The sequence below is a fragment of the Corapipo altera genome, unplaced genomic scaffold, assembly GCF_003945725.1.
Source record: "Corapipo altera isolate COAL_440 unplaced genomic scaffold, ASM394572v1 359, whole genome shotgun sequence".
NCBI lineage: Eukaryota > Metazoa > Chordata > Aves > Passeriformes > Pipridae > Corapipo > Corapipo altera.
Genome location: NW_020884948.1, coordinates 2,936,900 through 2,955,107, shown reverse-complemented (window position 1 = coordinate 2,955,107; position 18,208 = coordinate 2,936,900). Strand labels below are relative to the sequence as shown.

Sequence of the window (18,208 nt, the reverse complement as noted above, 5' to 3'; positions counted from 1 at the left end):
ACCTGACACTTCTATAGGTATGTTTTTCTAAATAGGTGATTTTTATGAATTGTTTTAACAAAAGGTTTAAATATTAAAAATATTTATCAAATACTTGATTATTATGATTTGACAGCATTTTAAATTATCTACAACTAATCATTGTCTCGCAACATACATTTAAATGTTATCTGATTGTATTACAGCTATTAAATGGAAAAGAACTGAAATATGAACCCACCAATATGTGATTAAAATCATTATTTTTGGAAAAAGTGTTTTACCATTGTCTAAACCCCTGAAATAACTGATTTTTTTCATTTTATTTTACTTAAAAATAATAATACCTTTTTGGTCAGCCAAAAAAATTCCCCAGGATTTTTTTTGAGTGAGAGAAAGAAAAGTACTTCTTGTTAGATCTATTTCCCTTCACACGGTGATGGGGGAGTACTCCTAATCTTTGAGAAACAAATATCTCCTTTATAGGAACCCTATAAATTACAGCTGTTTTGTAAAGTTTAGAAATTACTATTGGATGCCCCCCCTATATAACTCAATGAGTTTTCCTCGTTTATACTACCAGTTCTCTTCAGATCCTGAAGAACTGTCTGGTTTTTGTCAGACAGCACTAAATTTCAGAAAGCTAATAGCTGTGATACTGGTAAACCCTGTATTAGTGGCACTTGGTGTGTCACTGTGGCACTAGAGGTCTATCATATATTTCAGGTAAAAGGCTAAATTTGCAGAGATCATTTGACTAGAACTATATATTTGCTGAAAGAAGGAGTTACTGTGTAGTTACTGGGTCTTGCTAATGACTTTCAAATGCTGATTAGAGGCAGTTGATCATCTGTAACTGGCCTGGACTGATGAAGTTTCCTAGTAGTCTTTATATGACCTCCATCTTCATTAACTACCCTCTGGTTCAGGATACAAGGGCTTTTCCTTTTATTCCCTCTCACAGTACCACATTTTATTAAAAAGCATAATGCTTTTGACTGTTCAAATCTTTTGTATCCAACATGATAATAAAAGGATCGATATTGCCCTTACTGCCCCAAAATGTGTTTTGGCTCAAGTCACAGCTCCTAGAAAAGTAGAAAGTAGGACTTCTGCACCTGTACAAGAATTACTTTGAATTAGGCCACTTGCATGCAAAATGGGAGTGGTGGAAGGTGAATATGTGTTGATGTGTTAATCCAAAATTTTCCTAGCCTTTACTAGCCTGTGTTGGATTATACGTTATATATCAAAGTGTTTGGAAACAATCATCATGTACTCCAGCACGAGTATGTAGCAGTTGTAATTTAAGTCATGTACACACAGTAGAAATGTATAGGAAATGTATAGGAAACTCAATATGTAACACTGTGCAGTGTTTGCTGTTGGAGGAGCACCAAGAACTGTTTGATGAGAGCTAGCTCACTCTCCTTAGGATCCTTGCAGCAGTTTGTATGAGGTGTGTTGTCAGTGCAGGAATAAACGAACAAGAACATTATGAGACAGTTGCCTAACTTGCAACAAAGCAAGTCCTAAAATCGTATAGATTCTGCTTGTGAGGTTATAAGACACTGTGTAGCCTCCCTTCCTTATAGTACTGTTAGTTGAAGGGTGGGGCACAGGTGTGGTTGTCAATGAACTACAGGCTAGAAATGCATCTGTACAGGATACCTCTATGTCTTGATTGGAATATATATGAATAGTAAATCTGGAAGGGCCACAGTTAATCGAACTTAGACTATTTCTTTGTCAAGAAATAGATGGGGGAAGGGAACAGGGTGAATCCCTGTGTCAGACATGTGTGAAGAAAATATTTTTGAAAGTAAGATCTATCGAGTCTGGTTCCGTGTTTAAGTGTACTTCAGTCAGCTTTCTTTGAATGTTAGATTTTTTCCTCTAAGACACTCCATTAATTTGCTATCTAGAAAATAAAGCTACTTGATTTAAAAGTTTATCATGTTGTAACAATAGACTTTCCATAACTGATATTACAAAATGCTTGTGAGCAATTTGCAAGAGTTCTGTACCTACTGTGTAAATGTTCATGATAATGTAAGTAAAGAGCAAATTTCCTAGAATTCCAATATAAGTTATTTATATAAACTTCTGCTACACCTGGAACATGAAATTTAATGTTAAAAATACACTTTCTATAAATAAGCAACAGGTTAACTAGTTTTATTTGTGTTGCACTTGTTTAAAAATAAAACAAGAAAACAAAACACACCAAAATAATCCCCCGAACTTCAAGCATATGGCAGTAATTGTTTTTTTACTAAAGAATGAACACTTATATCTGTAATTGTTGCATCCTGATGTTGCAGTTTTGACTGATTTATGGTTTAATTTATAGTTGACACTTTTAAGTACTTTGTGAAACAGTTTTTGATGGTTTTATGTTCTGTATGTAATTTATCTTCTGTGCAATAAAGCAGTTTAACTATAGCTTCTTACTATAAATCTATGAAGAGTAGAGTTTGAACTAATCTTAAAATCCAATCCACCCTGTAAGCTTCTTTTGAGGCAAAGTACTATTTTCCAACTTCAATATTTACATTGCATATTAGTGTAGTCTGCAGCACTGCAATATCCTATATCTTCAGTCAGAAAAAGAAGCCATTTGAGTTATAAATAAGTTAAACAGTTCAGCCTAGACCCCACCCCTCTAATGCACTTTTAGGATTGTTGAGTTTTCTACGGTATTTTTGATTCTACGTAGCAGAAGCTGCGTTTTGGGGTATCAATCTTATTTTGATAAAACTAATTTCTTATTAGATCTATTTTTTTCCTTTCTTTATCAGATGCATTGTCTTTTAGCTGGAATGATATCTTCAAAGAATCTGATGTAATGACTTGATGATAATTGTGTGCCTGTGTCCAATTTCTAAGTTTCTTATGTTTTTTTAATCAGACATTTACAAAAGTTATAGTCTAGAGACTAATATAGGTGGGACTTCGTTTTGTATTCACGTGGCAGTCCGTAACATTGGTATTCCTCTCTTTCATGAGTGGAGGCAGCTAGATGGCTGTTCATATTTAGAGTTAGGATTACTTCCCAGGGGAATGGAGGGGAATGAAATCACTCCTCAGATGAGAATTCTTTGCTGCTGTCAGGCTCCCCATATAACAGAGGTTTCCAAAAGATGTTCATTGATTGAAAATAAATACAATTTTTAAAAAAAGGAAATTAAAAAAACCCAAAGAGCAACAAATTTATGGAATTATATATTGGGGTCTTATATATTTAAAATGGTAGGAGGGGATTAGTTATGGCTGAATCTTGGTTTTGCTCATTATAAATGATAGAGGTGACAAGCAATTTGAAAGATTTGTCCCATTTATCATCCTTCCACTAAATGAAAGGAGATATTCATGCTGAACCAACTACAAAAGACAGTTTAAAGGTTATTTTCATTTTTTGTGTAAGCAGGCATCATGCCAAAACCATCTGACTACCTTAGTGTAAAGTTGTTATGCAAATGTAGGCAAGATCTCTGTTACACGAATACAAAGCTCCCTTGCTGAAATTAGGCTAGATTCTAAGTGGCCCTCAAAAGTGTCCATTTCAGGTCTACTTTTAAATTGCTTGTCATGCTCTCTGCATTTTATTCGTCTATATGCAACCTCAGTCGTAAATCAAAAGCATTCCAGAGATCATCATATAACTTCATAATTGTCCATAGGAACTGCCAGCTGGAGCATGTGTTAAGAACTTCAGCATTATGGGAATATTATCAAAGACACTCTGTGTGTAAAACACAAGAAAAATTCAAAGATGAGCTCTTACCTTCTTAAGGTAAAATCCTTGTACTCCACGTTGGCTGTGCCTTGGTTTGATGCCTTGGTTGTGCCTTGATTCAGTAACTGGGTTCTGATCCAGGTCAGGTGTTCCTGTGCTAACACGTGTCATGTTCTGACATGAACAGGATCTGGTCTTTCATGAAAATCTGGTGCATGTGTTCATAAGACTTTGGAGTATTTGTGCCCTGGTAGCTTTCAAATGTGAAATTCTGAGAGGAACACAAATTTTATAGGGTGGCTACAAAGTGTCAGTAAAGAATGAATGAAGTTTTTTTTTTCTCTCCACACTTTTCTTTTACACACACAATAACCTCAGATCCTTATTATTCATGGAGAAAAGCTGCATATGCAGTGGCTGTTTCTGAGCTAAGCAAATGTTGATTTTTAGCTATTAGTTTTTGCTAGGTCCTAGAACAGATTACTGTTGGAGCTAACAGCTTGGTTTTCCTCTTATTCGTGTGGCTCTTTGATCATTTCTTTTTTCACAAAAATTCAAGACACTTTATAACCTTGAGATCGCTGATCTGCCATACTTGGTTGAAATTGGCCACAAGTCAAAAGTTACTGGGAGAAAGATGTGGTGGCATTGTACATGGAATTAAGGCTGAACAGACTATTTGCTCAAGTCTGCAGCTGGAAGAGCCAATGAGCTTTAGGGCTTGGGATGTGCTGCATAGACACTAGGACTGCGAAGAATTGTTTCTGTTCTGTACTGCTGCTAACTAATGAGGCCTATAACAGACTAACCACAGTGCTGTTATGATACTGGCTTTTGTTAGTAGCTTTTTAGGGGTAAGAATTGATTAATCTTAGTTAAACCCTTATTGTTCGTAAGGTCCCCTACCAAACTGGACAAAAGTCTGGGGTTTTTTATTTTTTATTATTAGAGGTGATACTCTGGAGAGAGCAACTGCCACTAACTGATCAGTTCCACTGCTGTCAAGCATGCTTTCATGCAAAAATCTTTATCATAAACCAATATTATTATTGTATATCTTTAAATCCAGCATATAGTAATTTTCTGGCGTGAACATTCCAAAATACTGTTTATCTACCACTACAGCTGTGCAATGCAAGCAATAGGGAAATGGAAAATCATTTTGAAATTCTCACAATCCTTTGTGAAGAACCTTTAATTCTTTGTAAGGTAATGCCACTTGCACAGTTGCTACATCTGTTGTTTTTCAGACCAGAGTTACATTGTTTTGGTCTTACTTCTGTGAGTACTTTAGATGGTACCGCAGAATGGTTGAGGCTGGAAGGAATCTCCAGGTATCATCTGGTCCAACACCTCTGCTCAAGCAAGGCCACCTAGAATTGGTTGCCCAGACACCATGTCCAGACAGCTTTTGAGCATTGCCAAGGAGGGAAATTTCACAGGCTCTCTGGGCAAGCTGTGCCAGTGCTTAGTAATCCTCACAGTTAAAAAATAATAATTCTTGTCACCTTATGTTCAGAGGTGTTTCTGTCATTGTTTCTGTCACTGAAAAGAGCCTGGCTCAGTCTTTGCACCCTCCCTCCAGGTATTCATAGACATTATTAGGATCATCCCGCAGCCTTGTCTTTTTGACGCTGAGCAGTTGCAGCTCTCTCAGACTTTCCTCATATGGGAGATGCTCCAGTCCATAATTTTCATGACACTCTTTGGACCTTTTCCAGCATGCTCATACCACCTTGTGCAGGAGAGACCCACACAGGACACAATATTGCAGGTGTAACCATATTACCAGTGCTGAGCAGAGAGGAAGGAGCACCTCCCTCGACCTCTGGCAATACTTTACCTAACGTAGCCCAGGATACCATTACCCTCCTCTGCTGCAAGGGCATGTTCCTGGCTCACAGTTAGCCTGGTGCCCCCAGGATCCCCAGGTCCTTTTCTACCACGCTCCTTTCTAGTTGGATGGTCCCCAGCATGTACTGGTTGTTCCTCACCGGGTTCAAGATTTTTCACCATTTCTTGTTGAACTTTAAGGCTCTTGTCAGCCCATTTCTCCAGCTTGTCGACATCCCTCTGGACATGCCCCATTGCATAGGTCAGTGTCTTGAATTCCACTTACTAAACTACTTAAAAATTATATATTTACTCAAGTATAACATACTACTTGCAAACATATTTATACTTTTCGGAATTGTAGCAAGAAGAGTAATTTCACTTGTATTAAAATTTGTAGTTAAGAGTTTTCAGGATTCTTTACTTGTAATTATGTTAACAACAGTGGTATGAGTAAAGTGTGGGAATAAAACAGGAAAATAATTTTTATTTTGAGGCTTTGTAGCCATTCATTTCTGTAGCAATATAACTGTCTCAGATGTGATTTTTATTTTAAATGCTAAACATTTTACTGGCATAAACTCTGCAGTGCAAGTACAGACTTAAGTAATCATTCATATAGCTTGATTTGCTGTTGGAAGGAGCTGTGAATTAATCAGTAAAGGCTTCCTCCAGAGTCTACCATCTCAAACAAAGTCTGCTTATCAAAGAAGGGAGTTATTTTGAAAACTTTGAGTTCTTAAGCACTGCTCTACAAAAAGAGAGTGTGGTGCCAGCAAGTATGGTTTACTTGTTAAAAAGATCCAGTTTTGTAATCTTAAAAAGCAAGTATTAGTAGAACACTTATGTCAAAGAATTAAACTTCAAACTCACTGCAAGGAAAAATATAATAAAGATGATGCAAGTACTGTCTATTTATTCTGAACAGTTAGGAGTAAGTGTTCTACAAATAATTTAATTGTCTGAACCCCAGCCTGTTCTGGAACTTCAGATATCTAAAAACCAAACTGGTATTTTTTCCTCTGATTTGAAATTCAACTGTGCAACTGATGTCTCTTTTTATCTCTTCATAAAACCAGCCACTGCAGAATAATAAGGCTGAAGGAGTTGCATTAGTCACACATTCTGGAATTTTCTATTATGTTTAGAAAACAAGAGTTCTAAAACCTACCTGTCTGGAAACTGAAATGCTTTGAAAATCTATTGCTATAGAGAATGATAAATGACTAGAGTTAAGTTTTGCACATACGGCCAGATAAAAGTTTATCTTCGGGGCATGAGTAGCTGCCAACAATCTGTCCAAACTACTTTAATCTGTTTCTATACTTCAGTTCCTATTCTGTTTTTAGCATTTGATTTAACTCGGGCTTGAAATGTTTTGGTATCTGGTTTAAGCCACTGAGTAATAGTAATTCGATGTGATCAGCTACTTGTTTAAGATATAGTCAGATAGTATGAATGTGATGTGGTGGAAGGAGGTGGTCTCAGCAGGCATTAAGCCCCCAATAATATTACTCTGTATTGGAGATGAAAATGTTATTAGAAGACATGTATTTCATTCCCTAATTATTTTATTTTCTGTGCATACTTGGGCAACTGGCACAATCCATGTGTTTCATTAGACTTGTAGCAAAATAAGCAGTGACAAAGTAATATTTTATTCTTTATTTAATTTTTGTATTTAAAAAAAAGACTAGTAAAGTTGATAAAATTTATCTGTAAGGAGACCGTGTATTGTGTTAGATATAAACTCACCTGTTCCCACTTGCCAGTGATAATGCATTTCCCCAGAAATTTAAGGGCATTTGGTGGCTTGGCTGGAGTAGCAATTCAAATATCCTGAAATCCCAAACAATTCCCCCAGTTTGGGGTAACAACTTAAAGAAGCTGAAGGTGAGAATCATCAAAGCACATCTCAGAGGCAGGGCAAATCAGGCAGACAAACTATATGTATATTAAGAACTGTGGGTATTTTGTCAAAGGCTTTGAATATAAAAGACAAAGAAATTACTCTTGCAGGGTAAGGTTCAAGAATTCCTTGTGTAGAAGCAGTTTATAATATGGTGCCTAGAAGAAGTATCTGTTCATAAGATACCATGCATTATGGGTTTTTTTAAGCTGCTCTCACCTCTTTCTTGTCTTAGATTATTGAATTTGGGGTGGTTTTTTGCTTCTCTTACTTCAAGGCTCTTCTGGGCAAGCTGCTAATATTACCTTGATTTTTTGGAATGATTGGAAAATGTCTCTTGGTGAGCCTCATCTTTATTGTGAAAAAGGAATGTCTGCAAAACCTACAAATTTCTGATTAGTAGGTCTAATGAGGAGCAATCTTGCAATAGAGTTGTCTTTCTAAAAATTTAGAAATGATCCTCAAATCAATCTTAAGGTATTCATAAGGAAAGGATGGCTTGCGCATATTGATCTGATTCTGACTCTCATATGGGGCTTGAGGTGTATGGCTGGCTGGAGTTGGAATGTAAGCTTATTTAGTCTTGAACTACCTTAGTCTGGCAGCTCTCTTTCTAGCGGTAGAAACCCTAACTTGGAGAACCTGCCTTGTGAGGAATACCCAGTTGAGGAGAGCACTGGGTTTTTCCATGCAAATGTTACAGCCTATGTTGCTGTGCTGTCAGTGCTCTTGGTACATGTGAAGGCTAAATACAATTTAGCTCAAATATTTAACTTCTTCAGTTACAGTTCTGACTTAAGGTGTCCATGTAGCTTTGCACAGCCTTCCTCTGTCTTTCAAGTAAAAAGAAATCAGAAAAAGTAGAAATCCTCTGCTTTTTGCATAATGAAGTCCAGTGTTCAATCTTCGCAGCTGGGTCTCTTGCTTCTTCCCAGTTATCAAACATTAAAGTAGAATGTACTTTTCCCTGCTAAATTTTAATGAAAAATATATCCTCTTGTTTTTCACTTGCCTATTGTAACCTGATGATTTTGTTAACTCCTTTGACTTGCACTTTTCTGTGTTTAAGCTTTATACCTGCTCCTTGTAATTTAGTTAATGAAATGTCCTTCTAGTTGATTACTATTGCTGCTGCTAAAATCTTCAAGGCAAAACATGCTCTCAGTGAATTCTGGTTTTGGCCATATGCTTTTCTCAGCCTCTTGTTTGTGAGTTCTCCTTTCTTCAAGAGAGAAGATGCTTTTTAAGTCTGCTATAAGCACTTTTCTTTGAGGTGTATATGTATTTTTGGTATTACTGGTCTTTAGAAATATTTAAGTACGTTAGGGAGGTTGATGGGGACAGTGAGCTCTGCTGTGCTGTCAGTGCTCTCAGATCAAGGAGCTGTTGAGTCAGTATTCTTGTTTTGATCTGAAAAGCAAGAAGTTTTTCAATGTTCTAAGCATTCTGTAAGGCAGTTTTTGATTCAGTCGTTACTCTGAAGACATAAATAACGCATACTATCTTTCGTCTGTAACACTGGGTCTCTGCAAAAAGAGATAGCTAGTGTGCATCAGAAGAATAATGAAGTAAAGTGGTGCATCAAATCCTATTAAATGGAAAGGATTAGTGCTTTTGAACATCCTTCTGTATATATCAAAATAATATAAATCAGTAAGTGAAAATTTGAGAATGTGAATATGAATGTGAATAAATTTTTTCTTTTAACTTGGAACATTGTTTACTATATATAAGAGAATTCCATAATGTTTTAACAGAGATAAAAATTCCTAAAGCGTACTGAATCAATACAGCAATTCAAAAAAGATGCAATGTGATCAAGCTTGGATTAAAAAACATCTGAGTTCTTGTCAATAAGGAACTGTGATGAGTTTAGGGGTATCATATTGACTGTGTATTAATACGTGGTATCCTATAAGACCATCAGCTGATTGTTTAGAATGTAAATGAAACTGTTGATGGATCCAGTGACTGATGGCTTAAATTCCAATTAATCAATTGCTTCATCGGTTTCTTAATTCAGATCAAATATCTCAAGTACACACAGTTCTTCCCTGGTCTTAAGAGAAATTAATGCTTTTAAACTAATTTAATCAGTCTTCTGTAAATGCCATTACATTTTTTGATTGCATCCTATGGGATGGCATTGTAGCTTAAATGTTTGGGATGTTTCAGGCATCTTGGGATTTTTTTGTCCCTAGAAGCTATCATAATTGAAAGCTTCTTATTGTAATAGTAAATGAAACTCTGTACTGCAGTATGTTGTCTTGGTGCTGCTATTTATCTTGTCATCGGTTTAAAATTTTCATGCACATAGTCACTTAAGTAATATAAATGATTTAAAAATTAAGTTGTTTGTAAATGATCTGGTGTTAGGTGTGCAAAGTCAAAGTGTGTTTTTCTTGTTTTGGATATATTCTAGTAACCCATCTCTTTCAATGCTTTTCACTTTAAGCAGGAAGGCTGGTAATATTACCAGACAATGTATAGCTGTTTATGACACTGCAGTTCCACGTGCCCTGTTTCCCAGTGACCCATCAATTAATTCATCAACACTTGACACAAGCTCTTCACTGTGACACTTATACCAGTTGATCTTAATTTGATTGCCGTTAAAACCTTCGTTTCCTGACAACTGTTGTCAATTATACAAAATAAAATCAAGTATTCATAAGTAGGCTGTAATAGGATATAGGCAGACAGATTTAATAATTCAGTTTTGCTGAGGCTTGAAAGGCATTAGTTGTAGCTGTTGTTCTCATTTGTAAAAAATTCATTGGATGCCACTCTAGAGAGAGAAGGCAGACATGATTTTATTTATTTAGATTTGACAGAGAAGAGCCCAGACGTGTAGTGATGGTTTAGCATTATCTCTGTTTAAGAAAAACTGACATGAATTCTTATCAGTTTACATATTATATAAAGTAAATGTAATTTACTTTTATGATTTTTTTTTTAACACTAATTAAAGTGCACACATTCTACAATTGCTTTCTGACAATATATTTGTAATGGAGTGTGGAATTCAACCCTGCATTTATGCAGAAATAAAACAATACCTTTTCAAGACTGGGATGCTTGGTCTTTAATATGCTTGTAAAGTATGCATCCTCCTGTACATCTGCTATATATGACTAAGTTATAGTTGTTTCCCTCCAGTGCATCTTCATCACACATTAAAATGTATACTATGTGGCATATTTGAATTATACCTATAAGTTCTCTTCAGTGCTTATCAGCAAGCTTAAAAAAGAGCCTTCCCAATATATGGCAAAAAAATTGCTAGCAGAAATCTGTTAACTTTAATGTCCTCCATGAGAAAGTTAAATATACTTTTCGGCACTTCTGAGTTGATTGACTTCATATATACTAATTCTTTACTGTTTATACTGACGTTTGTAACAAATACCACCTGTGGGTTGTTTGCGAAGGTTCTTTGGAAAGTATTTGTTTGAATGTGCTTGTGAAATCTAAAAATTGAAACATTTTTAAAAATAATTTCGCTTGTAAAATGTTGATTAAATACGTGCAGTTGAAGACAAGATCTTCTGTAAGTGACTGTTCAAATCAAGGGCAGAAAAAGTGAGGGACAGAAGCATGGAACTCTTCTGTCATTCACTTTGTTATTTTTTTAATGCTAATCCAAATAAGTTATTCCTTGGTGTTTTTTTTCTCCTGAATTGAGAATCCTCTCTCTTCCATCTGATTTCATGACTTAGGACTTCCTTCTCAGAGCCTTCTTTCAGGCCAGGAGCTGGGAAATGAAAATTAAGTTCTGAATACAAGACAAGTGGGAGAGTTTAGTTTGTTATGGCAAGAAAACCATTATAAGTTCTCGTGTTCTCATGCAAATATTCAATCTTAGTGTAATTCAGATAATTTTAATGATTTTTTTTATTTATTATAACTTTTCATTAAAATCAGGAGATGCAATTTTATATAGACAAGATTTTGCAAAGTATTTGCTCTTTGTCTGTCAATACTGCTATTTTGGGTATCTTGTGTATTTTGGGTGTCTTCTGTTAACTACACTTTCTTTAGAAACTACTTGTTAAACAGACTGAATATTAAGCTAATTGTTTTAAGGAGAAATTATCCATATTTCTGCTTAACAGAAACAACATTTCCAAATAAAATAGTAATAAATAATTTAATTAGTACACAGCAGTTTTTCTTTTCTGAGTGACTTGCTTAAAAAACCCTGGAAGCTAGAATTTACTTATTTAAGAAAATAAGTAACATCCCAAGTAATAGCTTGTTTTCAGAAGCCTATATTAAAAACTGTGATTAATACTTAGACGTATGTATATAAAAATAAAATTTGAGGACTTCGTGTAAGCACAAGTTTATTTACATTACTATAATTTCAGGAATTAAAGATATCCAAATGTAAAGAAATTAACATATAAAATATGATAAGCAAGTTTGGTAGTATAAAAAAATACTAGATTTGGCTATCTGATGATTATACACAGTATTAATTAGGAGAAAGCTTATGATACAATTGAATTTTACTTGATTAAGAAGCTTCCATTTCTTGTTTGGGGGGGAATTCTTTCCTCTTTATTTATTCCCCCCCACCCCCAATTTTTTTAAGTTTGAGATGAAAATATAACCAGCATTTTCCAAGAACAACCTGTGTTTAGTTTGAGAACTTTTGTTCAGGGCCCTTTTCTTTGGGATTTCTGGGGATAGGTAAGTCACTGATGCATGTGTACATGTACACCATTCCCAGAAGCATTTGTTGTGTACATGTCCTTCAGGTATGTTCTGACTGAAGCCCTAAGTCCAGCACACACTGAGTGAGTAGAATTCTTCCTGTACTGAGCACCCTACCTTTGTTTGATAAATCTAGGCCAGGCATGTCATGGCCCTAAATTAGTAGTTTTATAGATGAGCTTTTGTACCTCTGTGTCAAAACACCATAAAAGCTACTGAAATGAACATTAGTTTTCTTAAGTATTCTATTAACACACAAAATAGCTTTAAAAAAAGATTTTTAATCTGTAGTATCTCAAATAAACATAAGTAAAAAATCTGTAAATAATTAGCAATATATCCTTATAATTTGAAGTTACATAGTTACTTCAGGTTCTTCAAATTATTTTCATCCTTTGTATTCAAGTGCTGTTTTGCCACAGAAAAGCAATCTTAGGGTAAATTGTGGACAGGACTCAAATAATTGAGCTTTTGCTAAATCACCAAAACAGAATTTAGTCCCAGGACTTTGCTAAGCATTCAGGTTTCACAGTTTCATCTGAAATGGTTTTAAAAATCAGTTTAGTTGCACTTGGGCAGCACCTTGCATGGACTTGCTCTACACTGATTTATGCCTGTCTTCAACTGATTAGGCTAAATGAATATTACATACGTAGTTTGCTCGTGAAGTTTGTGCCGCTTTTGATAAATGATTAAGCTATTTAAACTCAGTATAATTTCCTTAAACCAACCCTTAAATTCTACTTCACATAGTTCCAAAATTTTCACTAAAATGACAGAAGTCAGTCAGACTTTCACAATGTTCAACTTTGTCCACTAATTTTGAATGACTGTGTATTGTTATGGGAAATGAGCATCTGAGTGTCCTCACTGTATAAAGTAAAAGGCTTAAATGTATGCATTCTCCTTTGTATGTGGCCTTTTTTAAATTTCTTATGTTCAGTCTAGAATTTCTTTTCTCCTTTTTCTTTCTTTTTAAGTTTTTTTTTGTTTTAAACAGCTGTGCTTAGGTTGGTAACTAGTTAACTTAATGACATTTCCTTAAAACAGCACAGAACTTAAAAAGAATTTCATTATTTGTGCACTGTAAAATAATTGTCAGGTTCAAGAGTTATCACTGAATTCAGCGGGAACAGCAATTCCTGACATGTGTATAGATGGGGTTTTTTACCTGGCAAGTCATATTCAAGTTAGAAATACAAGAACTTTTTAACACTGATCTAAACCATTCTGCTGGAGTATGTAACACAATTTTTTACTACTTTTTTGTGTGGTTTTTTGGTTTTAATTTTGTCACTGGGGGAGGAGGGTGCAATGCTTCCAAGAATTTTAAAAGTGGAGCAATTAAAATAGTTATTTTTTCAAAATACTTTGATTTTTTAGAAGTTTTATGTACTGTTAACTGAAATACCTCTCAAAGGTTAAGTACTTGTGACTTCCACACGATTCCACATGATTCCCCACGATTCCCCACACAGTGGGGAATACTTAGTTTTACACAAGTCTAAGGGTTTGGTAGGGGTGAAGAGTTAATTTTTTTTTCTAATTACATGTTTAATCTTCCATGTTTATAGCTAACTTAAGCCAGGTTTAAAATCAGTACCTTATAGAATAATTAAAGTTACTTAGTCAAATCTGCTGCAGTATTTGAGATAGAGAAGACAACTGTATTGTTTCAGTTTTGCTTTTGTGATCACTATTGAAAGCTGACTTGGCAGAAAGCAGTCCCTTTTTCTGGATAAAAGGGAAACAGGCTATGAGATAAGTTATTGATGAAATTAACTGCTGAAGTGGAGAGGAAATGCAGCTGGCCAATAGATGTCATAGTGTGAAGCTCTATTAAATGAATATATGTGCAGTCAACCATTCACAGGAGCCGCACTGGTCTTGAACTGCATTGATCTATAGTATAATTCTAAATGAAATTGATGGAAGAGAGCAACCATTGACAGGAAGGGTAAAGAGAACCATGAAATGCCTTGTACAGGAAAAGTATGATGGAGAGTAGGCTTATCTATGCCATTGCCAGAAAGTGTGGTGAATCTGTGGTATTTCTAGTTGTTCCTAGGTACTTCATGCTTCATTATAATGCAGAGTATGTCACTGGACTCTCCAAAAAATACTTTCTAGTATTTTATTTTTAGAAGAAAATCCATAAAGAATCCTGTCACGAATTTAAAACCAGTCTTTCAAGAACTTCAGACACATCTTTGCAGCTTGCATCTCTGAGCTTTTGGTGAAATTTAGCTGTGATGATGTGTTCTGAGATCTGTCTACATGAACATTAAAGATTTATTTACTTATTACACACTTAAATATAACTGTTACATGAAAGCTTGTAGGCTTCTTTGTAGTCTGTTGTGCAAAAATGCTACCTTCCAGTCAGATAAAATTTCAGGTGGCTGCTCTCTCAACCATGTCCTTTCAGACCAGTAGCTCATCGAACTGCCTAATTTGGAGGCCTTGATGAATAAAACATTGGGTTCTGTTAGATTTTACTTACACCAGGGCCCACATGGCCTGTAAAAGAATCTCTCTTAATTTGTTTTCACTGGTAGGTACCGTTTCTTAAAGTATTGCCTTGACACGTTCTAGCAGACTGTCTTCTTGTCTGTAATAAGACTCAAACCTGGATAAACTCCTTTGCAGTGTTTTTGTCCATTTAATTGCTACCACATCACTTCTAAGGGTGAAACTACTTCGTTAGATTTTATTGGATCGGTTGAAATATAGAAGGAATTATAGGTATATATGCATGTATGTCTATACACATTTGTTAAAATCTACAAATAACTGGAAAAATCTTTTCACACCCATAGCACCCAGTAACAATAGTGTATGCAGTTGTTAGGCTGTAGTGTAATGGGAATTGTAATTACTACTTCAGAAATATTTAAGGCTTCTCTAGTGTAGCAATTGTGAAGAGTACTGCTAAAGTTTTACCACCTTTTTTAAAAGGCTTCAAGCTTGATGGAATTGTAATTAATTGTGAATATTTTAATAGATTTGCCATGTTCCTGTGCAGTCTTTTTTGAATCTTACAGTAGTGACCTATGTAATACTCTAGATTTGATGATATCCATCACACTAATTATTGGGGGTGGGGGGAGGCTTTGCACTGGTCTCAGTTTTCTGTTTCTTGAATACTGGTCTTCTGTCTGTACAGAACACTGATTCTCTGCAGCGTGTATCAGTCTGTATCTTGAGCTTCCCTCATATCTTACATACTTTGCATGTGTTGACAGGTTTCCTTAGTCTTGAATCCCTGATAGATGATTTAAAATTACTTCTTTTAAGTATAATACAATGGGACACAAGTTGTTTTGAATGATATCCATGTTAAGGATTTATTTAAAAAAATAGTTTTCTAAGAGAAGCTGGGAGACTATAAGCAGTGGAAGTTTGTGATGTCATACCAGCAAGGAGAAAAAAATCTCAGGCTTCAGTTCATTATTCTGTTGTGTTGAAATTGTACAAGTGACAGAATTCCATAAAGAAACTAAACTAAACCTTTTTCAACTTCAATTGGAGTTGTATCTCTTGCTGATAACATTTGGAAACCTGTTTAGAAACTATAAAGAAACCTGTAAAGTAGGATTTCCCTCAGTTCCTAAACAGGCATATTGTTACTTTCATCAGAAAAATGGTGCAGTTTTTTGACATCTGGAGCATTCCTGGAAGAAAACACACAGACGCTCCAAAATATTAATCCTCTTATGTGTAGCACATTTATTTAAAAATGTTTGTAAATTGTGTTACTTTCACTGTTCTTAATGTTTTAACCCAATCTGAATTTTTGAAATCAAAATAATAGTTTGATGTCTTTTTATAACTTCAAGGTTCGTGTTTCATTCGAACTGACCAGCTGGATGGAGAAACAGACTGGAAACTGAAGGTTGCTGTCAGTTGCACACAAAGGTTGCCAGCTTTGGGGGTGAGCATTTTATCTGGTTACTTTTAAGATACCTTCTATATGTGCATCTGTATCCGTTATCGAAGAGATTATTACAGTTGCTGTAAGTATTGGAAAATACCCGTTACTGCAGCCTTAATTTGTGCAATAAATAAGACACAGATATTCCACTGGATGCTGAACGAGAAGTTGATTATGCAAATATACTTGGTTTTCCATTGGAAAGAAATTGAGTCAGAACTGGATTTTTATCTTTCAACTTAGTGGGTCTCGTTTTGGTCTCCACTGAGATCTGCACTCCACAGAAGCATATCACAGTTACAGTGTTTTCAAGCAAGTTAGACTGCCAGTGCAAGGCATTCTTACCTCAGGAACCATTGCTTTAATCAGTAACTTGTGAGCTTGGGAAACAGCAGTCTGCTCCTGGAAGGTAAAGTGCTTTTTGTTGACGAGATGCTTTCTGGTCTGACTAGGTGCAGTGTGCAAGTTCTTGCAAAGAGGGCTTTCCAAGAGTTGTTTGAATGTGTGTATTTTTTAAATGCATCTATATGTTGTGTCATGGATAAATCTAAAATTATGAAAAAGGACATGAGTGTGCATGCATGTATATATACACATTCAAAATAGACACATACCTACAAAAGCACATGTAAAATTGTATAAATGTCTCTTAACAAGAAGCTGAATTGTGTCCCTTATACTGGGGAAGCTTGCTGTTTTACAGGAGATTTGGCTTGGTGTTGAGACTTCCTCTGAAAACATACTCAAGTCACAAGCTTGTGGAAATTTATCTTTACAGAATTTCTGGTGTTTTGACACTAAATATTTTAGGTGTTTTATTAAAGGCAAATGTACCTTGAAAGGGCTGTTTGTATGTCATCTCAATAAAAGTGTTAGATTATGTGCCAGATCTTAGCAGGACTTCTGCACTTACACTTCCAGAATTAGAGTTGTCCTCACACTCAAATTTAGCAAAAGGGAGAGGGTTTTTTTCTGTGTTTGTATTCTCTGGCTATTGGCTTCACATGTAGTATTTTAGAGTGGAAAATAAATCAGAAGTGGTTGAAGTTGGGGAGTCTGCATTTGAATGGTAGGACATGCAGCCTTATCTTCTACAGAAGTGAAAGTTTGCTATAGGTAGTGGTTGTTTTGGGCCTGTTAGGGGAGAGAAATGCAAGATATCACCATCTTGGAAACAGTATACAGGGTTTAACTGTACAATATAGTAATCATTTCTTCCTTAGTTGTTTCCACTTAAGGCTACTAACCTACCTCTAACTCATCTGTGCTTCTTGCAAGATCTTTGTACTCTCCCTCTTGAGCTGTAGGTGATGGTCTGAGTTGAGTCATCAGATGTGGTTAATCAGGAGCTGCTTATACTTAACATACCTTCTCTGGCTACCAGCAGAGAATGGAATCCAGCAAGCAGTTGATGTGCCTCTGCCCTTTCTCACACCACTCAGTTGCTGGTGCTTAACCACACTAGAATAGGCTTTGTCTACATTAAGCTGGCATTTCATCTTGAAGTAACTGACACCAGGTGTAACACGTCCTGCCAACTAAACTAAACTACCTCTAAATTTTGATGCTGCGTGGTTTGGTCAAACCACTGACACTTAGTGGTTCTTTATTGAGATAATTTTAAATGGCTGCTTCTCAGCAAGTCTTAGACTCAAAAATTAGTATGCAGGTCTAAGCAAACTGTGAATATTAAACTAATGAAAAGTAACATTATGAAATTATTTTCTCATAAGCCTAGTTTTTGTGCTTTATAATAGAGTCATAAGCTATATTTGTATGTGGGCCCTTCATGTAGTTATATATTCTTTTAAAAATTGAAATGCAGTGTCCAGAATTATTTCTTTATAGTTACAGTAAAAATAATGGTTTTGGAAAAAAGAGCAAAAACAGGCTGCATGATTTAAACATGCAGAGATAGTGCTTTAAACTTTACACCCAGCTTATCTAGAAAAGGGATGCTTAAGATACATATTTGAAGTTTTCTCAGCAAACAATGTTCAAACTGCCACACACAGTGGAAAAAAAAAGGCAAGCAACTTGGTTAGAAGTAAGGATCATTTGAGAAATCCATTTCTTCTTTGTTGCTGAAAACTGC

General features: G+C 35.4%; 1 protein-coding gene across 4 annotated transcripts in view; it reads left to right on the top strand.

Moving 5' to 3' along the window:
- Positions 1-18,208, top strand: part of ATP9B (ATPase phospholipid transporting 9B (putative)) — a 157,477-nt gene that overhangs the window by 48,808 nt on the left and 90,461 nt on the right. For all 4 annotated transcript variants that reach the window (XM_027662750.1, XM_027662752.1, XM_027662751.1 and 1 more), the window contains exon 8: positions 16,019-16,113. In XM_027662750.1, coding sequence (XP_027518551.1) covers positions 16,019-16,113 — 95 coding nt within the window. The remainder of the gene's footprint in view (positions 1-16,018; positions 16,114-18,208) is intronic.